This window comes from Mandrillus leucophaeus, unplaced genomic scaffold (genome assembly GCF_000951045.1).
Source record: "Mandrillus leucophaeus isolate KB7577 unplaced genomic scaffold, Mleu.le_1.0 Scaffold1081, whole genome shotgun sequence".
NCBI classification, from domain to species: domain Eukaryota; kingdom Metazoa; phylum Chordata; class Mammalia; order Primates; family Cercopithecidae; genus Mandrillus; species Mandrillus leucophaeus.
This window is the reverse complement of record NW_012098999.1, coordinates 453,356-475,038: the sequence shown is the minus strand read 5'-3', so window position 1 is coordinate 475,038 and position 21,683 is coordinate 453,356. Positions and strand designations below refer to the sequence as shown.

The following is a 21,683-nucleotide window of genomic DNA, read 5'->3' as shown; positions in this document are numbered from 1 at the left end:
GACTTCAGCCCAGCCAACCTGGACTGTCAGCATTGCCTTTCAGTGGTAAATTGTTTAGAATAGGATGGAGTAAGAAACCTGGGGTGATGCTGGAGTGCAGCAGTCTTTGTCAGGCAGAGAGCACAATGGCTAGCACTATAGGAATTATAATTCAATTCCACCACAGCAAAACAGTGAAGATAACTAAATGTTTCCAAAACGAGATTAAGACTTGTAACTGTTTTCTAATGTCAGTGTACAAATGCTAGCAATAGGGCTAAGCATCCCTCTTGAGTATCTTTATAACCAAAGTAGACATATCATTCTCTCCTCCATCCTCATCCCGCCTCTCTCCTGCCCCACAATAAAACAGTAAGAGTCACCTGTCTGGGATTCCAGAAGACACTCACCTGTGTTAGAATTAAGATCATCAGGCTCTGATTCAGTCCCATTTTGGCCTCCATTTCCCTGAAGAGTGTTCATAGCCATAAGCTTCATCTTCTGCAGTTTCATCGCCTCAGCCATTGCTGCAGCTGTTATACCTAAAATCAGAATTATTCCATTCCATTTACTTATTTATTTATATTAACAATTTCAACTTTTATTTTAGATTTAGGGGTACAAGTGCAGGTTTTTCACATGAAAATATTGCATGATACTGAGGTTTGTGCTATGGATGATCCTTTGTAAAATGGGGATGATTTCTTAATGTAATTGAAAGCTGGATAAGTTTATTTTACAGAGCTATGATGCATAGCACAAACCAAAAGTAACTTGAATTTGTTAATATTTTTAACAATGTATCTTTCAACTCTTATAATTCCTTCACGCTACAATGAATAGTTTATAAATTTAAAAAAATATACATTCAACATATATCTGATCCCCAATTTGAAACACAAATAAAACAAAGATAGTAAAATGCAAATTGTTTAAAACATTCCAAGACTCTTGCTAATGTATTCTTTTGTCTGCTAAGAGTTTTGGATGGTTATTTTGGACAGAACTCACTATGTAGTAAATTCCATCTAAACCAGCATTGTCAGTGGGAGCACTCCGAAATTCTAAAAGAAACACCTTTTAGTGTATATCCTCATTAGTGCATATCTAAAGGAACACTTTTCTAGTGCATATCCTTGCTGGCACTTTTATAAAGGATAGGCTGCCTCACCTGTGAGGATCAGCTTAGTGGGGAGGGGGAGAAGAAGGAAAAGACTTCAGGTATTCTTTCTACCTTTTTGTCTGCCTCATACTTACACACTGAGGAACCAAATGAATGAAAACATGGCATGCCACCTATATAGCCAGCATCTGTAGTATAGTTATAATCTTTTGTATTAATAAAAGTCAGGTATTAAAATAAAGCTCTCAGCATAATGGTATAAATAAGTGGGGTGTGGGGGAATGGCCATGGATTAAAAAGTGAATATGTAAGTTTGAAATTATTTCTCCTAGGAAGTCTATATCAGACAACAACACAACCATATATAAGGAAACAAGTACTAAAAGTACCGGAACAATACATACTCCAACGATGTCCTCCAAAAAGTCTAGTGAATTCAACTTAATTATATTTAGATAATGTCCCTAATCATCTACTGGTACACTGCTACCATGGGCCAAAAAAAAAAAAAAAAAAAAAAAAATCATCATCATCATCTACTGGTACACTGCTACCATGGGCCAAAACGAAAAAAGAAAAATCTGGTAGATTTTGAAGCATTATTTCAGAATTGAGTAAAATTCATCCTACCATAAAAATGTGATTCAAGGAAAAGAAGGCAAATATTGGTTGTTCAAAAAACAACAACAAACAACAACAACAACAAAAAACCATAACTGTCATTAGAAGATTCTGATTCTAAGAGATAAGGTGAAGCTTTATCAAACATGTGAGGGGAGGTAAATACAGGCTAAACCATCTGTGTGTTTGGTAGAATAACTAAGGTTCTGTTTTGCCATTCTGTATTCCCATGATGCATAGAAAACTCGCAATGAAGCAAACTTTTCATTACATTAGATTGTCTCTAAATCATGGCAAAGAAAAAATCTGAAGGGAAATTTCCTTAGTATCTAAACTGATGATATACATTTGTGCATTATCTTGACGGTCCAAGAGATTTTGTTGCCACATCTGATTTAGCTTTATAAAATTCCAATCCCCCAAATAACCCATTCAGCTCCCAAAGGGTATGTCTAGACAGAAAATATGATGGCAATGATTTAAACAAATGGACCCTGCTTAGGACTACCATGACTGAGTGCCTCATAATCAAAACTGTATCAATAAGTTTCCAGAATTTACATTGGCTCCCCAGAACTGAATCCTGGCTATGGTAATTAGTGAATTAATAGGTATTTTATTATTTGTAGGGTAAATAATGGATTCCAGTGAACAATATATGCTTCCTAACTCTGAAAACTAAAGGTATACAAATATCTAAACCCTCTCACAGATAAAGAAAATTCATGGTAAAATGTTTGTCTCATATGATGATATTAAGATAATTAATTAGCAAGACTCCCCACGTATTTTTAATTCATACAAAAAATTAGGAACTAGTTTAATTCTTCAGTTTGCAGATGAGGAAACTGGGTCTCAGATTGAACCATTATAGGTCAGTTATTTAGGTGAAGATAGGGAGAAGTCCAAGTTTCCTGATGGAACCTAGATGTATTTGTTAAAGTCCTAAAGTAGCTCACACATGATTAAAAAAAAAAAGTCTCTAAAGGATAAGATCCCCTTACCACATACGGTCATCAATTTTTGTTTTGTCTTTTATATAGCTCCTTATACTTGATTCAAAGTTTAGAGGTATAGCCTATATAACATATATTTTGTATTGCCTCATGGTCCAGAAAAAAAATTATTTGACTTTTTATTTTATTTTTTGAAAACTAGTTAGTAGAGGTACGATTGAGATACAAAAATCTGTACATATATAATGTATACAACTTCATGATCTTGGAGTTAAGTATGTACCCATGAGACCATCACCATAATTTATACCATATTTGCAGTGACTTTAAGCTTATGAAACTCTTACATCCTATTTGTTTAGTCTTCAGTGCAGCACCTGAATATCTGTGTCTTCAGATAATACCACAGTTAAGGATAGAAAAGTAGTGGAAAAGATGTTTTGGTTCATATGAATTTTTCATAGCAATTTGGCCTTTTATTCAACTGTTCAATTAAATTCTTATCCTCAGGAAGCTTCTCAGTGTAACACTGATAGATTTAAAATAGCACTTTATCACCTGGCCACAAGTTCTCAAAATGCAGGTCTGGAATAATTCGTAAAAAGGGCAATACATAAAGCTGATTTGGGAGTTACTTAGTTAGATTTTACTTGGGAATCGAAATTTCAACTTGCACCAGACAACTGGAAAATAGTAAGTTAAATGAAAATGAAAAGATGCCTTTAAAAGTGAAAGTGCTACAATATAGGTAAAAACCCACACATATACCTAGAAGATACCTAGAAGTATAAAAGTTGTCCTTTTCAGTCACTGAATCTGAAAATAACACATTTATATTATGTTCAGATTACATATATTAAATTATTGAAATTGGTTGGGAAAGGCAGAGATTCAATTTTACTGAGAAAACATTCCCATTTTGCTCTTACTGATAACTGAGCATTTACTTCTGTAAACTCAGTGCCTTCTATTCTTGTTCACTTAATTTCATTATTGCCTCAATGTCTAGTTACTGTAATTATTGACCAAGTCATAATGTATAGCCCTTATGGTACTCTATACTCTTCTTTTTATAATTTAAACATATTTATTAAGTTATTTGATTTGTTATTTTCTTTTTTAAAAACTACTTTACTGAGGTATGATTCAGATAAAAAAAGCTGTAAATATATGTAATGCATAAACTTGATGAGATTGGACATACATATATATCCATGAGACCATCACCATAGTCTATACCATAAACCTCCATAAGTTTCTGCCTGTCTACTTTATTATTGTTGTTGTTTGTGTGATAAAAACACATAAAATAAGACCTACCCTCTTAGCAAAGTTTTAAGTGTACAGTACAGTGTTGTTAACTATAGACACTATGCTGTACAGTAGATCTCTAGGACTTATTCATCTTGTACATCCGAAACTTTGCTCATCTCAGCTAATAGCATCCTGTTTCCTCCTCTCCCCAGTGCATGGCAACCACCATTCTAATCTCTGCTTCCATGAGATTGACTATTTTAGATTAATCATATAAGTGGTGTCATGGTGTATATCCATCTTTCTGGCTTATTTCATTTAGCATATCATCCTCCAGGTTTATTCATGTTGTCACAAATGGCAAGATTTCATTCTTTTTAAAAGCTGAATAATATTCCATTGTATATAATATATAAATACCAGGTTTTTTGAATCCATTCATCCATTGTTGGTCATTTAGGTTTTTTCATATATTGGCTATTGTTAATAAAGCAGCAATGAACATAGGAGTGCAGATATTTCTTTGAGATTCTGATTTTACCTCTTATATATATTCAGAAGTGGGATGGTTTGATGGTATGATAATTCTATTTTTAATTATTTAAGAAACCAAAATACTGTTTTCCATATTGGCTAAACTGTTTACATTCTCACCAATATTGTGCAAATGTCCTCTTGATCCACATTTTCACCAACATTTCTTATATTTTTAAAAAATGATAGTCCTATTAACAAGTGTGAGGTGACATCTCATTATGATTTTGATTTGCATTTCCCTGATGATTAGTGATGTTGAACATGTTTTTTCATAAACTTGTTGGTGATTTGTGTGTCTTCTTTCAATAAAAAAAAAATTTTCAGCTCCGTTGCCTATTTATTTATTTATTTAAAGATATTTAGGATGTACAAGTGTCAGTTTCATACATCCATATATTGCATAGAGATAAGGTCTGGACTTTTAGTGTTTATTTTTCATTATTGAGTTGCAGGATATCCTTATATATTTTGCATACTAATCCTTTGTTATATACATGATTTGAAAATGTATTATCCCATTCCATAGGTTGCCCTTTCACTCTGTTGACTGCTTTCTTTGCTGTGTAGAAGCTTTTTAGTTTGATGTAGTACCACTTCGTATTTGTTTGTGTTACCCATGCTTTTGGTGTCATATCCAAGAAATCATTGCCAAGACCAATGTCAAGAAATTTTATCCCTATGTTTTCTTCTATCAGTTTTGTCATGTCAGGTCTTATATTTAACTCCATTTTTTAAATAAAAGTATACATTTAAGGGGTACCAGTGCAGTTTTATGGATATATTGTGTATTGGTGAACTCTGAATTTTTAGTGTAACAGTCATCCGAACAGTTTGCATTGTACCCATTAAGTAATTTCTCAACCCTCACCCCCTACCTGCCCTCGCACCCTTCTGAATCTCCAATGACTATTACTTTACACTCTGTGACCATGTATACTTGTCATTTAGCTCCCACTTGTAAGTGAGAATATTCAGTGTTTGAATTTTCATTTCTGAGTTGTTGCACTTAACGGCCTTCAGTTCCACCCACGTTGCTGCAAAAGACATGTCATTCTTTCTTACAGCTAAATAGTCTCCCGTGGTGTATGTGTGTACCATATTTTCTTTGTTTTTAAAATTTTTATTTCAGGTTTGGGGGTACATGAGAAGGTCTGTTACATAGATAAACATATGTCACGGGGGTTTGTTGTACATATTATTACACCACCCAGATATTAATCACAGTACCCAATAGTTATTTATTTATTTATTTATTTTTTGCTAATATTCTCCACCATCCTCTCCCCTAAAGTAGACCCCAGTGTCTGTTGTTCCCTTCTTTGTATTCATAAGTTCCTATCATTTAGCTCTCACTTATAAGTGAAAACATGCAGTATTTGGTTTTCTGTTCCTGCCTCAGTTTGTTAAGGATGATAGCCTCCAGTTTCTTCCATGTTCCCCAAAAAGGCATAATCTTGTTCTTTTTTATGGCTGCATAATATTCCATAGGGTATATGTACCACATTTTTTTTATCCAGTCCACCATTGATGAACATTTAGGTTGATTCCATGTCTTTAGTATTGTGAACAGTGCTGCAATGAACATTTACATGCATGTGCCTTTCTGGTAGAATGCTTTATATTCTTCTAGGTGTATACCCAGTGATAGCATTGCTGGGTCAAATGGTAGTTTTGCTTTAAGCTCTTTGAGGAATCCCCATACTGCTTTGTACAAAGATTGAACTCATTCACACTCCCACCAACAGTGTATAAGTGTTCCCTTTTCTTTGTAACCTTGCCGGAATGTGTTACTTTTTTTCTTTTTCATGATACTCATTTTGATGGAGGTGAGATGGTAGCACCTTGTAATTTTGATTTGCATTTCTATAATGATCAGTGATATAGGGTTTTTTTTTTTCATATGCCTGTTGGATGCATGTATGTCTTCTTTTGAAAAGTGTCTGTTCATGTCCTTTGCCCACTTTTTAGAGAAATTGTTTTTATCTTGTAAATTTATTTAAGTCCCTTACAGATGCTGGACATTAGAATTTTGTCAGATGCATAGTTTGCAAATATTTTCTCCTATTCTGTAGGTTGTCTGTTTACTCTGTTAATAGGTTATTTTGCTGTGCAGAGCTTTGAGGTTTAATTAGATCTCATTTGTCAATGTTTGTTTTTGTTGTTCTTGCTTTTGGTGTCCTTCTCATGAAATCTTTGCCCATTCCTAGGTCCAGGATGGTATTGCCTGGGTTGTCTTCCAGGCTTTTTATAGTTTTGGTTATATGTTTAAGTCATTAATCCATATTGAGTTAATTTTTGTATATGCTTTAAGGAAGGGGTCCAGCTTCAATCTGCTCCGTATGGCTAGCCAGTTATCCCAGCACCATTTATTAAATAGGAAGTCTTTTCCCCATTGCTTGTTTTTGTCAGCTATGTCAAAGATCAGAGGGTCATAGATATTCACCATTATTTCTGCACTCTCCATTTTGTTCCATTGGTGTATGTGCCTGTTTTTGTACCAGTGCCACACTGTTTTGGTCACTGTAGCCTTGTAGTATAGTTTGAAGTCAGGTAATGTGATTCCTCCAGCTTTGTTCTTTTTGCTTAGAATTTCCTTGGCTATTCCAGCTCTTTTTTAGTTCCATATAAATTTAATTTTTTCTAGTTCCATGAAGAATGTTTTTGGTAGTTTGATTGGAATAGCGTTAAATTTGTACCTTGCTTTGGGCAGTCTAGCCATTTTAATTATGTTGATTCTTCCTATCCATGAGCAAGGAATGTTTTTCCAACCATTTGTGTCTTTGATTTATTTGAGCAGTGTTTTGTAATTCTCATTGCAGAGATCTTTCGCCTCCCTGGTTAGCTGTATTCCTAGATATTTTAATTTCTTGTGACAATTATGAGTGGGATTGTCTTTCTGATTTGGCTCTCAGTGTGGCTGTTGTTGGTGTATAGGAATGCTAGTAATTTTTGTACATTGATTTTGTATCCTGCAACTTTGCTGAAGTTATGTGTCAGTTGAAGGGGCTTTGGCGCCGAAACTATGGGATTTTTCTAGATATAGAATCATGTTGTCCACAAACAGAGATAGTTTGACTTCCTCTCTTCCTATTCAGATGACCTTTGTTCTTTCCTTTGCCTAATTGCTCTGGCTAGGACTTCCCATACTATGTTGAATAGATGTGATGAAAGAGGGCATCCTTGTCTTGTTGCAGTTTGCTTGTTCCAGAATGCTTGTTCCAAGCATTCTCCTTGAGGAGAATGCTTCCAGCTTTTGCACGTTCAGTATAATGTTTACTGTGGGTTTGTCATAGAAGGTTCTTATTATTTCGAGGTATGTTCCTTCAAAACCTATTTCATTGAGAGTTCTTAACATGCAGAGTTGTTGAATTTCATCAAAAGCCTTTTCTACATCTACAGAGATAATCATTTGGTTTTTGTCTTTAGTTCTGTTTAGTTCTGTTTATGTGATGAATCACATTTATTGATGTTCATATGTTGAACCAACAGCATCCCGGGGATGAAACCTACTTGATTATGGTGGATTAGCTTTTTGATGCATTGCAAGATTTGGTTTGCAAATATTTTTGTGGAGGTTTTTTGCATCAATATTCATCAAGGATATTCACCTGAAGTTTTCTTTTTTTGTTGTGTGTCTGCCAGGTTTTGGTTTCAGGATGATGATGGTCTCTTAGAATAAGTTGGGGAGGAGTCCCTCCTCTTCAATTGTTTGAAATAATTTCTGTAGCAATTGTATGAGCTCTTCTTTGTACATCTGGTAGAATGTGACTGTGATTCCATCAGGTACTGGGCTTTTTTGGTTAGTAGGCTATTCATTATTGATTCAATTTTGGAGCTCGTTATTGGTCTGTTCTGGGAATCAGTTTCTTCCAGGCTCAGTCTTGGGAGGATGTATGTGTCCAGGAATCTATCAGTCTCTTCTAGGTTTTCTAGTTTGTGTGTGTAAAAGTGTTTGTAGTAGCTTCTGACAGTTGTTTTGATTTCTGTGGGGTCAGTAGTATCATATTCCCTTCATCATTTCTAATTGTGTTTATTTGGATCTTCTCCTTTTCTTTCTTAAGTAGTCTAACTAGTGGCCTATTTTATTTTATTTTTTTCAAAAACAAACAAACAAACAAACAATTCCTGGATTTACTGATCTTTTGAATGGTTTTTATGGGTCTCAATTTCCTTCAGTTCAGCTCTGATTTTTATAATTTCTCATTTTCTGTGAGGTTTGGGGTTGATCTGTTCTTGCTTCTCTAATTCATTCAGCTGTGAAATTAACTTGTTAATTTGAAATCTTCCTAACTTTTTTATGTGGGCATTTAGTGCTATGAATTTCCCTGTTAACACTGCCTTCTATGTGTCCCAGAGATTCTGGTACGTTGCATCTTTGTTCTCATTATTTTTAAAGAACTTACTGATTTCTACCTTAATTTCATTATGTACCCCAAATCATTCAGGAGCATTTTGTTTAATTTTCATATAATTGTATATTTTTTAAGAGATTTTCATTGTGTTGATTTCTATTTTTATTGAGCTGTGATCTGAAAATGTGTTTGGAATGATTTTGGTTCTTTTCCATTTGTTCAGGATTGTTTTACGTCCAATTATTTAGTTGATTTTAGAGTATCTGCCATGTGGCAATGAGAAGAATGAATATTCTGTTGTTTTAGGGTGAAGACTTCTTTGAAGGTCTATCAGATCCATTTGGTCCAATGCTGAGTTTATGTCCTCAATATCTTTGTTCATTTTCTTATTCAATGATCTACCTAATGCTGTCAGTGGAGTGTTGAAGTCTCCCACTCTTATTTTGTGGGAGTCTGTGTCTCTTTGTATGTCTCTAAGAGCTTACTTTCTGTATCTGGATGTTCCTGTGTTGGGTATATTTATGATAGTTAGCTCTTCTTGTTGAATTGAACACTTTACCATTATGTAATTCTCGTCCTTGTCTTTTTTTTTTATCTTTATTGATTGGAAATCTGTTTTTCTGAAATTAGAATTGCAACTCCTGTTTTTTTTTTTTTTTCTGTTTTCAATTTGCTTGATAGATTTTTCTACATCCCTTTATTTTGAGCCTATGAGTGTCATGACATGTGAGGTGGATCCCTTGAAGACAGAATACTATGGGTTCTTGCTTTTTTATCCAGCTTGCCACTATGTACCTTTTAAGTGGGGCATTTAGCCCATTTACATTCAAGGTTCATATTGATATGTGTGGATTTGATATTGTCATTATGCTGTTAGCTGGTAACTATGTTGGCTTGTTTGTGTGATTGCTTTACAGTGACACTGGTCTATGTGTTTAAGTGTGTTTTTGTATTAGCTGATAGTAATCTTTCCTTTCTATTTTAGTGCTCCTTTCAAGATCCCTTGTAAGACACTTCTAGTGGTAATAAAGTCCCTCAAAATTTGCTTATCTGAAGAGGATCTTATTTCTCCTTCACTTAGGAAGCTATGTTTGGCTGGATATGAATTATTGGTTGAAGATTTTTTTTCTTTAAGAAGATTTATTATTATTGAATAAATATAGGCCCCTAATCTCTTAAGGCTTGTAGGATTTCAGTTGAGAGGTCTGCTGTTAGCCTCATGGGAATCCCTTTGTAGGTGACCTGCCCTTTCTTTCTAGGTGCATTGAACATTCTTTCTTTCATTTCAATCTTGGAAAATCAGATGCTTATGTGTCTCGGGGATGATCTTCTTGTGTAGAATCTTGTAGGAGTTCTCTGTATTTGCTGAATTTGACTGTTAGCCTCTCTAGCAAGGTTGGGAAGTTTTCATGGACAATCTTCTAAAATATATTTTCCAAGTTGTTTGCTTCTCCCCTTCCCTTTCAGGGGTGCCAGTGATTTGTAGATTTTGCCTCTTTACATAATCCCATATTATCTGGAGATTTTAGTCATTCATTTTTTTTCTTTGTTTTTGTCTGACTGTCTCATTTCAGAGACCCAGTCTTCAAGTTCCAAGATTATTTTATCAACTTGGTTTATTCTACTGCTAACACTTGTGACTGCATTGTGAAAGTCTTCTATTGTGTTATTCAGCTCTGCCAGACACGTTAGGTTCTTCTTTACACTGACTGTTTTGTCCTTCAGCTCCTGTATCGCTTTATTGTGATTCATATTTTCCTGGGATTGGGTTTTGCCAACCTCCTAAATCTCAGTGATCTTTATTCCTATCCATATTCTGAATTCTATTTCTGTCATTCCAGGCAGTTTTGTCTGGTTAAGAACTCTTGTTGGAGGGCTGGTGTGATCATTTGGAGAATGTATGACACTCTGGCCATTTTAGTTATCAGAGTTCTTACGCTGGTTCTTTCTCATCTTTGTGTGTGGTTGTTCCTTTAATTGCAGTGTAAATTGAACACAGTCAATAGAGTTCTTTTTAGGATGTTTTCACCGGGCCAAGGCTTTGTGTAGAGTCTTTATTTGAAACTGACTTTTTGTCTGTGGTTTCACAGAGGGAAATGTTAGTAAAGTATTGTTGGGGTTGAAGCTTTGGGATGTGATCCAGCAGGTGACACTTAGCCTTATTGGTCAGTTGGTAGACTCTTGCTTGGTTGTGTGGCTCCCCTATGTTTCCTCACAGTTGCAGCTGTGCTTCCCCCTCGTGCTCTGAAAGGGTGACTTCCTCTCCCCCTTGAGTGCTGGCTGTAGTTCATAACTTGGCACTCCTTAGTTGCCTACTGCAGTTCCTAGGCGATCTCAGTGTTTATGTTCCTTCCCCAGCTCAGAGGGAGCAGATGAAGACATCTTAGTGGTTGTGGCCAAGGGTTATTTTGCTTGACTCTTGAGGGATTTACCACAGAGAGAGATGCAGGTGTAAGCAATCACTCCATTCAGTCATCCCAAGAGGGCAGGTTTGTGCTTTGGTCCCAAGCCAAGGGGTTTACTGTCTGGTTATGAGTCGTGAGAGGTGTGTGAGGCATGTGGGAGACGAACTGGCCTCCTCTCCTTGTGTCAACTGCAGCTTGTTGGAGATGTGGATAAAGCACTTAGGGTCTTTGCTTCTTCATTAGTCTGGGGGTGGCAAGGACAGTTCCACAGCAGTGGCAGCGGCAGAGAGGCTTTCGGTTGCCCTTGGAGGCTCTGTCCAGGGAGTTGCTGAGTTTGTACTGGCTCAATAGCTCTGGCGGGGTGTGGCTGGAAGCACAGACTGGAGGGCCTGTCCAGTGAGGAGATATGGGAACGGGCACCCGTGTAACAATCTGGCCACTTTTCCGTAGGGTTGCTGCAGTATGCTTGGGGCCCACTCCAGTCCCTAGTCACCTGGGATTTTCCAGAACCCAGAGGTGTCATCAGTGAAGGATGCAAAACAGCAAAGATGGTAGTCTGTCCCTCCCTCTGGGAGCTTTATCCCAGGGAGGTACAAACCTGTTGCTGTTCCAAAAGCACCTGTAGGAAGTGGGTGGAGACCCCAGTTGGGAGGTCCCTCTCAGTGAGGAGAAATAGGATCAGGCATCCACTTAAAGCAGCAGTCCGATCATGTTTTGGTAGATCAGCTGTGCTATGCAGGGGATCCCTTCTGCCCTGGGTCAGCTCAGAATCTTCAAAGCCTGATGGCTGGAACTACTAAAGTGCCCCAGTAGCAAAGATGGTGGCCTGCCCCTCCACCAAGGAGCTCCGTCTTAGGGAGGTGCAATGCCACTACTTGTAGCTGGCTGGAATTCCAAACCAGTGGGTCTTATATTGTGATGTGCACTGGAAGTGGGGCCTGCAGGCTGTTACTATTCAGTCCCCTGGATTCAGCCTCTTTCCTAGGGGTATGTACCATAGTCTAACCTACCACTTTGCAGGAGCTGCAGGTACTTTTGCCAGTAAGCCCAAGTATCTAAGGCTCCAGGGTCTCCAACGCATGCCTGAGCAGCTGCTCTGCCATAACTCCATGTAGCTCTGTCTGTCAGACTGAAGACTGAAGGCCCTGGTGGACTAGGTTCACAAGGACATCTCCTGACCCAAGGGTTGCAAAGATCTGTGGGAGAAGTGTGGTTTCCCAGAGTCGCTCATTCATTCACCACTTCCCTGGGCAAAGCTCCATGTTGCTCCCAGGTGGGCTGTTTTCCGGTCTTGCTTTTCTTCATTCTCTGTGGGTCAAGTTGTTTCCTGGATCAATTCCAATGTGAGTACCTGGATGTTACAGTTGAAGATGTTGCGTTTAGTCTCTCAATTTCTGTTCCTCTCTGTTAGAACCACACACACTAGCTGCTTCTATTTGGCCATCTTGGCCACTCACCGCTACCATATTTTCTTTATCCAGTCATTCACTGATGGACATTTAGGTTGATTCCATATCTTTGCTATTGTGACTAGTGCTGCAATAAACATATAAGTGCAGGTATATTTTGGATATAATGATTCCTTTTCCTTTTGGTAGATACCCCGTTGTGGGGCTGCTGGATCGAATGGTAGTCCTACTTTTAGTTCATTGAGCAATTTCCATACTGTTTCCATAGAGGTTGTACTAATTTACATTCCCACTAACAGTGTATAAGCATTTCCTTTCTCCATATCCTTACCAACAGTTGTTATTTTTTTTTTCCTTTTTAAAAATAGCCAGTCTGATTGTTATAAGATAATATCTCATTACGGTATTAATTTGAATTTATCTGATGAATAGTGACATTAAGCATTTTTTCACGTGCTTGTTTGCCATCTGTATGTCTTCTTTCAAAAATATCTATTCATGTCTTTTGCCCACTTGTTGATGCGGTCTTTTTTTTTTTTTTAATTTGTTGTTGAGTTGTTTAAGTTTCTTATAAATTATGACTATCAATCCCCTGTTGGATGCAGAGTTTGCAAATATTTTCTCCCACTCCGTCAGTGGTCTGTTCACTCTGTACATTATTTCTTTTTCTGTGCCAAAAGTTTTTAGTTTAATTCCCATTTGTCTATTTCTGTTTTTATTGTTTGTGCTTTTGAGGACTTAGTCATGAATTCATTGCTTAGACAATTGTCCAGATGAATTTTTCCTGGGTTTTCCTTGATATTTTTATAATTCCAGGTGTTACATTTAACTCATTAATCCATCTGGAGCTAGTTTTTTCATATGGTGAGAGACAGGGATCCAGTTTCATTCTTCTGCATATAGTAATCCAGTGTTCCCAGCACCATTGAAGAGGGTGGGTGTCCGTTCCCCAGTGTATGTTTTGTCAACTTTGTTAAACATCAGTTGACTGTACGTATATGGCTTTATTTCTGGGATCTCTATTCCGTTCCACTGATCTATGTGTCTGTTTTAACACCAGTTTCTTGTTGTTTTCATTAGTGTACCTCTAATGTATAATTTGGGATCAGGTACTGTGATGCCTCTGCCCTTGTTCTTTTTGCTTAAGATTGCTTTGGCTTTTCAGGCTCTTTTTTGGTTCCATATGAATTTTAGGATTTTTTTTTAAATGTTGTGAAAAATGACGTTGGTATTTTTTTAAATTTAACTTGTACTTTAGCTTTTGGGGTACAAGTACAGGTTTAGTATGTAGGTAAACTTATGTCACGAGGCTTTGTTATGCAGATTCTTTCATCACTCAGGTACTATGCCTAGTACCCATTAGTTATTTTTCCTGATCTGCTTCCTCCTCCCAACCTCCACTCTCTGGTAGGCCCCAGTATATGTAGTTCCCTTCTATGTGTCCATGTGTTCTCATCATTTAGCTCACACTTATAAGTGAGGATATGTGGTATTTGCTTTTCTGCTCCTGCATTAGTTTGCTAAGGATAATATTCTGCAATTCCATCCACGTTCGTGCAAAGAACATGATTTTGTTCTTTTTTATGGCTGTGTAGTATTCCATGGTGTTTATATATCACATTTTCTTTAATCAGTCTACCACTGGTGGAAATTTAGGTTGATGCCATGTCTCTACCATTGTGAATAGTGCTGCAAATGTCTTTGAGTATAATAATACCATTCAACACAGCAATCCTGTAATGGGAATTGCTGAGTTGAATAGTATTTTTTTAGGACTTTGAGGAATAGCCACACTGTTTTCCATGATGGTTGAATTATCTTACACACCAACCAACAGTATATAAGTGTTCATTTTTCTCTGAAAACTAACAAGCATCCGTTATTTTTTTGGCTTTTTACTAATAGCCATTCTGACTCGTGCTAGATGGTATGTCATTGTGGTTTTGATTTGCATTTCTCTAATAATCAGTGATGTTGAGCTTTTTTTCATATGCTTCTTGGTCACATGTGTGTCTTCTTTTGACAAGTGTCTGTTCATGTCCTTTGCCCACTTTTTAGTGGGGTTATTCAGTTTTTTTCTTGTAAATTTGTTTAAGTTTATTATAGATGCTGGATATTTAAACTTTGTCACAGGAATACATTGAAAAATTTTTCTCTCGTTCTGTAGGTTACATATTTACTCTGTTGATACTCTCTTTTGCTGTACAGAAGCTCTTTAGTTTAATTAAACCTCATTTGTCAATTTTTTGTTGTTGTTGCAATTGCTTTTTGTGTCTTTGCCATGAAATCTTTGCCCATTCCTATGTCCAGAATGGTATTGCGTAGATTGTATTCTAGGGTTTTTATAGTTTGGGGTGTTACATTTAAAGCTTCAATCCATATTGAGTTAACTTTTGTGTATGATGTAAGAATGGGGTATTGTGTTAGTCTTCTGCATATGGCTAGCCAGTTATCCCAGTATCACTGAATACGGATTTCTTTCCCCATTGCTTGTTTTTGTCAGTGTTGTCCAAGATCAGGTAGTTGTAGTCGTGTGGCCTTATTTCTGGGCTCTCTATTCTGTTTCATTGGTCTACGTGTCTGTTTCTGTACCAGCAGTATGCTGGATTTTTTTTTGTTGTTGTTGTTAATTTGTTTGTTTTGAGATGGAGTTTCACTCTTGTTGCCCAGGCTGCAATGCAATAGTGGGATCTCAGCTCACTTCAACCTCTGCCTCCTGGGTTCAAGTGATTCTGCTGTATCAGCCTCTTGAGTAGCTGGGATTACAGGCTCCTGCCACTATGCCCAGCTCATTTTTGATATTTTTAGTAGAGATGGGGTTTCACCATGTTGACCAGGTTTGTCTCGAACTCCTGACCTCAGGTGATCTGCCTGCCTTGGCCTCCCAAAGGGTTGAGATTATAGGCATGAGCCACCGCACCCAGGCTAGCATGCTGTTTTGGTTAATGTAGCCCTGTAATACAGTTTAAAGTCAGGTAGCATGATCCCTCAAACTTTGTTCCTTTTACTTAAAATCGCCTTGGGTATTTGGGCTTGTTTTGGCTCCATATGAATTTGAAAATAGTTATTTCTGGGTTTGTGAAAAATGTCATTGATAGTTTAATAGCAATAGCACTGAATCTATCAATTGTTTTGGCAAGTATGACCATTTTAAAAATATTAATTATTTCTATCCGTGAGTATGGGATGTTTTTCCATTTGTTTGTGTCATGTCTGATTTCTTTGGGCAGTGTTCAGTAGTTCTTCTTGAAGGGATCTTGCACTTCCCTAGTTAGCTGTATTCCTAGGTATTTTATACTTTTTGTAGCAATTGTGAATGAGATTGTGTTCATGATTTGATTCTCAATTTTACTGTTGTTGGTGTATAGGAATGCTAGTAATTCTTTTGCATTGATTTTATATTTTGAGATTTCATTGAAGTTGTTTATTAGCTTAAGCAGATTTTGGGCCAATACTATGGGGTTCTCTAGATATAGGATCATGTCATCTGCAAACAGAGATTGCTTGACTTCCTCTCTTTCTCTTGGCATGCAGTTTATTTCTTTCTCTTGATTGATTGCTCTACCCAGCACTTTCAATATTATGTTGAATACGAGTGGTGAGAGAAGGCATTCTTGTCTGATGCCAGTTTTCAAGGGGAATGCTTCTGGCTTTTAACCATTAAGTATGATGTTGGCTGTCGGTTTGTCCTAGATGTCTCTTATCATTTTGAGGTATGCTCCTTCAATACCTAGTTTGAGAGTTTTGTTTGTTTGTTTGTTTGTTTGTTTTACCACTATGGAGCGTTACATTTTATCCAAAGCCTTTTCTGCATCTATTGAGATAATCATCTCGTTTTGTCATTGGATCTGTTTATATGATGAGTCACATTTACTGCTTTGTGTATGTTGAAGCAACCTTGCATTCCAGGGATAAAGCTTACTTGATTGTGGTAGATAAACTTTTTGATGTGCTGCAGAATTTGTTTTGCCAGTATTTTGTTGAGGATTTTTGCATCTGGTGTTCATCAAGGGTATTAGCCTGAAGTTTTCTTCTTTCGTTATATCTCTTCCAGGTTTTGGCATCAGGATAATGCTGGCCTTATAGAATGAGTTAGGGAGGAGTCCCTCCTTCTCAACTTTTTGGGGAATATTTTCAGCAGGCATGGTACCAGCTCTTCTTTTTATATCTAGTATAATTCAGCTGTGAGACTTTGATATTTTGAAAAAGATTGCAGGGAATCTGTAGATTGCTTTGGGCAGTACAGTCATTTTAATTATATTAATTCTTCTAATTCATGAGTATGGTATGTATTTTCATTTGTTTTTGTCCTCTATAATTTCTTTCATCCGTGTTTTGTAGTTTTCTTTTACAGATCTTTCACTTTCTTGGTTAAACACATTCCTAGGTATTTTAATTTTTGTAGCTATTATAAATGGGATTAATTTTGTTCTCAGCTTGTTGTTGTTGGCGTACACAAATGCCACTGATTTTCGTACCTTGGTTTTGTGTCCTGAAAATTTACTAAATATAGTCCTTCATAGTAGTCTCTAAAGATCTTTTGTATTTCTGTGGTACCATTAGTAATGTCTCTGTTTTCATTTTTAATTATGTTTATTTGCATCTCCTCTCTTCTTAGTTTGTCCAACTAGAATTTTATCCATTTTGTTTATCTTTCAAAGAACTAACATTTCATTTCCTTTATCCTTTGTATTTTTTGGTCTGTATTTAATTTAGTTCACTCTAATCTCCGTTTTTGTTTGTTTTTATTTGTTTGCTTGTTTTTTGGCTAGCTTTGGGTCGGGAGTTTGGTTTACTCTTCTTTTTCTAGTTTCTTGAGGTGCAACATTTGGTTATTAATTTGTGGTCTATTTTTTCTTGATGTAGGAATTTCACTCTATCAATTTCTCTCAGCACTGCCTTTGCTGTATCCCATAGGTTTTATTATATTGTATCTTCATTTTTGTTTTAGAAAAGTTTTTAATTTCCATCATAATTTTGTCATTGACCCAAAGAACTCTCAGGAGCATTTTGTTTAATTTCCAGATATATGTATAGCTTCTAGAATTCCTCTTGGTGTTGATTTCTAGTTTTATTTCTCTGAGGTCTGAGAAAACACTTGATATGGTTTTAATTTTAAACAATTTATTGAGAATATCTTTAATTCCTTGTGAGTTCATTTTTGTGTTTGCTGAACGGTCCAACTTCATCCTCTGAAGTGAATACTAAGTTTTCCCAACACCATGTATTGGAGGGACTACCTTGTCCCCATTGTGTATTCTTTCTACATCCTCTTCTTAACTTAAAATTCAACATAATATTTTGAAAAATAACCCATATTATGAATGTGTGTGTGTGCACATGTGTATGACTATTATAATTGTTAGCACGTATATTAGGTCCAAATTGAGGCTTAGAATGTTGAGAGAAGTTCTTAAGTGGTACAATAACTTTAATAAACATCTAAATCAAATCCTCCATTTTATAAATGCAAAACTCTAAGTCTAGAGTGGAAAAGTGAAGCAGGGGCTAAAGATAACACAGTCAGTCAGTGGTAGAGCTATAAAGTCCACACAAAATGGAAAACTTCAAATAATTGGATGGCGTTCCATGCCAAACGGAGGTAATGAAACCTTTTTGCCCTAGTGCTTTCTTTACTAATCCCAAAATTCATAATCTTGACTTGAACTTTTAAAAAACTCTCTAAAATGGATCCGCAGAGATACCTTATATGTCACTGACCAGAATAAAGGAGAAATTGCATCATATAACTTTTCTGGACTTCAGTTTATTCATGTGCAAAATGGAGTTCAGCCAGATTGTCCTTGAGATCCTTTATGAGTCTATAATTCCGTCTAGATTTGCTTTGTACTAGAGAGTTTTCTGAAATTCCAGTTTTTAAAATCATCCATGCATGCTCTAAAACAAAGTTGTTCTTGTACTCCTTTCTCACTAGTAAACAAGGATTTGATTTACAACTTTATGTCATCTACAGTCCTTAAACTAGCAGTGTGTGAAGAAAAAATGATGGCTTGCAATACAATTTACAAGGAAAATAACCAAAAAAGTTTGGTGACTTTGGGTTCCTCCACTGATGTGAACTATGCCCTTCCCATCATATTAGTTTGAAATACTTTCTGTCAATACTGTGAGCAAGTAAATTAACCAAGGGAGAGCTATGAGTAATCAAATCTTGAGGTTTACAATTAATTAAATATAATGGTGAGTCAGTTCACTGCAATATGGTTTTATATTTTAAAAATAACGCAATTAAATTAATAGTCAGGCATTGCAATTGATAATATCCCTCCAAAAATGAAAATCAGTTTAGATCTGCCATATTATTTCCATCTATCTGTCAAGTACCATGTGTTAGCTTGTTTGTTGTTGCAATCAAAGCTACTTTGGGTCAAATATGATGTATCAAAATATGAATAATAAAACATCTGTTAGTATGAAATGTTAATTGTTATATATCACATTGAATCTACTTTAAGCAATTTTGAAATTCCCTACAAATCAACTGGGAAGATGCAAATCTTTCCAAACAGAGGTAGTATCTGGGTTTATTTTCAGTTGATGCCTAGGCTCTGAATTCTACTCAGAAAAATACTAGAGACTGAAAGAGCAAAGAAACCACGTGAAGGTATTTACAGGCTAACCAAATGAGGAACAAAAATTCCGGTGGTTTTTAAGTGTCACCATTCATGGATAGACACAAGATTAAAATTTAGCGCAATTCTATGACTGTAAGGGAAAAGTTGACAAAATACAGCTTTGGAAGGATCTCAAAACATTCAACAGGAGCTGCATTTTGCTACACATCAGCGAAGCCTTCAAATGATGTGAATACTAGAAGTTGACTATATTTTGCAAATATCTGTTGAGTTACAGATAGATATTAAGAGAGAATACACTCAGTCTGTGCTAAAGTTCCACTTGCCTCACCAAAACAACAGTTGGAGGAAGTACAATCAGGCAGTGAATTTGCAGTTACCTTTCTGCCAATGCATAATAGGCACTTCAGTTGCCTGTAATCCAAGCTACTCTAGAGGCTGAGGCAGGAGAATCGCTTAAATCCAGGAGGCGGAAGTTGCAGTGAGCTGAGATAGTGCCACTGCGCTGCAGCCTGGGCGACAGAGCAAGACTCAGTTTTAAAAAAAAATTTAATAAGCTCTTCAGACACTCCTGTTACATCTACTGTTAAAAGATTAAAAGCAAAAGAGAAGCACCATACAGAACCTGTCTTATATCAACTTTTTCCAAACTACTTTTCATTTGACTACTTGTTCCACAAAATGTTAAAAGAGCATCTATTTAAAAATGGAGAAATTGGGTAAGAAATTTCCCAGGCCAAATTAGGTAACAATGAGTTAATAAAAACCTTACCTAGCACTTGTCATATGCCACAAGCACTCTCTTGTTCATATATAAATATATATACACACACATACACACACACATAATTCAAAGCAACCTTAAGAGGGTAATAACATTACTATTTCCATTTCTCAGATGAGTAAACCAAGACAGAAACGGAATAATTTGTCTGATTTCATGCAGCTAATAAATCTTGAAATTGGGGTTTAAACCCAGGTACTCCAGGCTTTTTTAATGGCAGTTTTTTTAAAAGCTTTACACATGTAATATTTTAATGAATTTCCAAAAGAGACATAAAATAGAATACCTATTATTTGATCTAAAGATACTAAAACTCTGTAGAACACAGTTTGAGAAATGCTGCACTAAATCTATTTCTTTTAGCAAAGGATATAAGCTCAACTTCATCTGCTTGGATACTATTATTTTCCAAATTTGAATTTAAGCTGTATATTGATATCAGGATTTCTTAAAATTTATATAAAGTTCATCTGTTCTCTCGTTGAGTAATCATGAGTTATACTTGTCTGTTGGTAGTTTATTTTTATTATTTATTTTTTATTTATTTATTTATTTATTTATTTATTGAGACAGGGTCTCGCTCTGTTGCTCAGAGTGGAGTGCAGGGGCACAATCCCAGTTCACTGCAGCCTCAACCACCCCAGATTCAATGGATACTCCCACCTCAGCCTCCTGAGACTACAGGCATGTGCCACTAAGCCTGGCTAATTTTTTTTTTTATTCTGCAGAGACAGGGTTTCACTATGTTGCTCAGGCTGGTCTTGAACTTCTGAGCTCAAGTGATCCAACCACCTGTTTCCCAAAGTGCTAAGATTAGAGGCATGGGCCACTGCACCCAGCCCACTGGTGATATTTTAAACTGTAAATGTTTCCTCTTTTTCTACCTTATAATTAAGAGAATTATTAATTGTCTTTCTTGTACCAGTGAATAGATAATCTTCTTGTTTAAGAAAATTTGAGTCATAATAACTCTTAATATTATATACAAATTGTAGTAAGTTGCACTCTGCCCTAAGGTGACTTATTTGAGCATTTTTATAGAGTATTTACTGGATGTTTCAAGATCATTTTTAAGGAATTTCCAGCCCTGACTTGCCATAGGACTATGATATCTAAATCAGAATATCAGAAGTGGTATGACCAGCAAATGCCATTGTGATTCGAGGAGACAGTGTACATTAGACATAGACTAGAGGCGACAAAACGCTCCTAATTTCTGACATTGGACCAAGAGTGATTCTTTCCATGCCTAGTTAGCCTAGAAATTCAGGAAGACTACCTGAAATGCTGGGAACCCAAGAAAATTAACAGCAACACATACTACTGTTTTTTAGAAAGGCAGTTCTGTCTGTAGAAAAGCAGCAATACTTTGCAAAATACAGTACAATAAATTTCCCTTTATAAGTAGAATAAATGGGAAATTAACCTCAAATTCAATAATATATTTTAGTCTAAAATTGAATTGTAGTGCTAACTTCTGCATAGCAGCTAATGAAAATTCAAATGTATTCTGTATTTGTTAAAAGGTATCAAACTGCCAGTAGGAGAATATTAAATATCAATAATGAACTACCTTCCAGAAAGGTAATTGGCTTCCTAAAGATCACTTCTCTTGTGGCTTTTCAGTAGCCATTCTTCCCTTGGATATACCACATAAATGCCAGAGA

The 21,683-nt window shown here is 36.2% G+C and overlaps 1 protein-coding gene across 2 annotated transcripts in view; it reads right to left on the bottom strand.

The window, feature by feature from the left end:
• Positions 1 to 21,683, bottom strand: part of LOC105544577 (dachshund homolog 2) — a 311,959-nt gene that overhangs the window by 189,752 nt on the left and 100,524 nt on the right. For both annotated transcript variants that reach the window (XM_011987135.1, XM_011987142.1), the window contains exon 2: positions 390 to 521. In XM_011987135.1, the coding sequence (XP_011842525.1) occupies positions 390 to 504 (115 nt within the window). In that variant the 5' untranslated portion in view covers positions 505 to 521. The remainder of the gene's footprint in view (positions 1 to 389; positions 522 to 21,683) is intronic.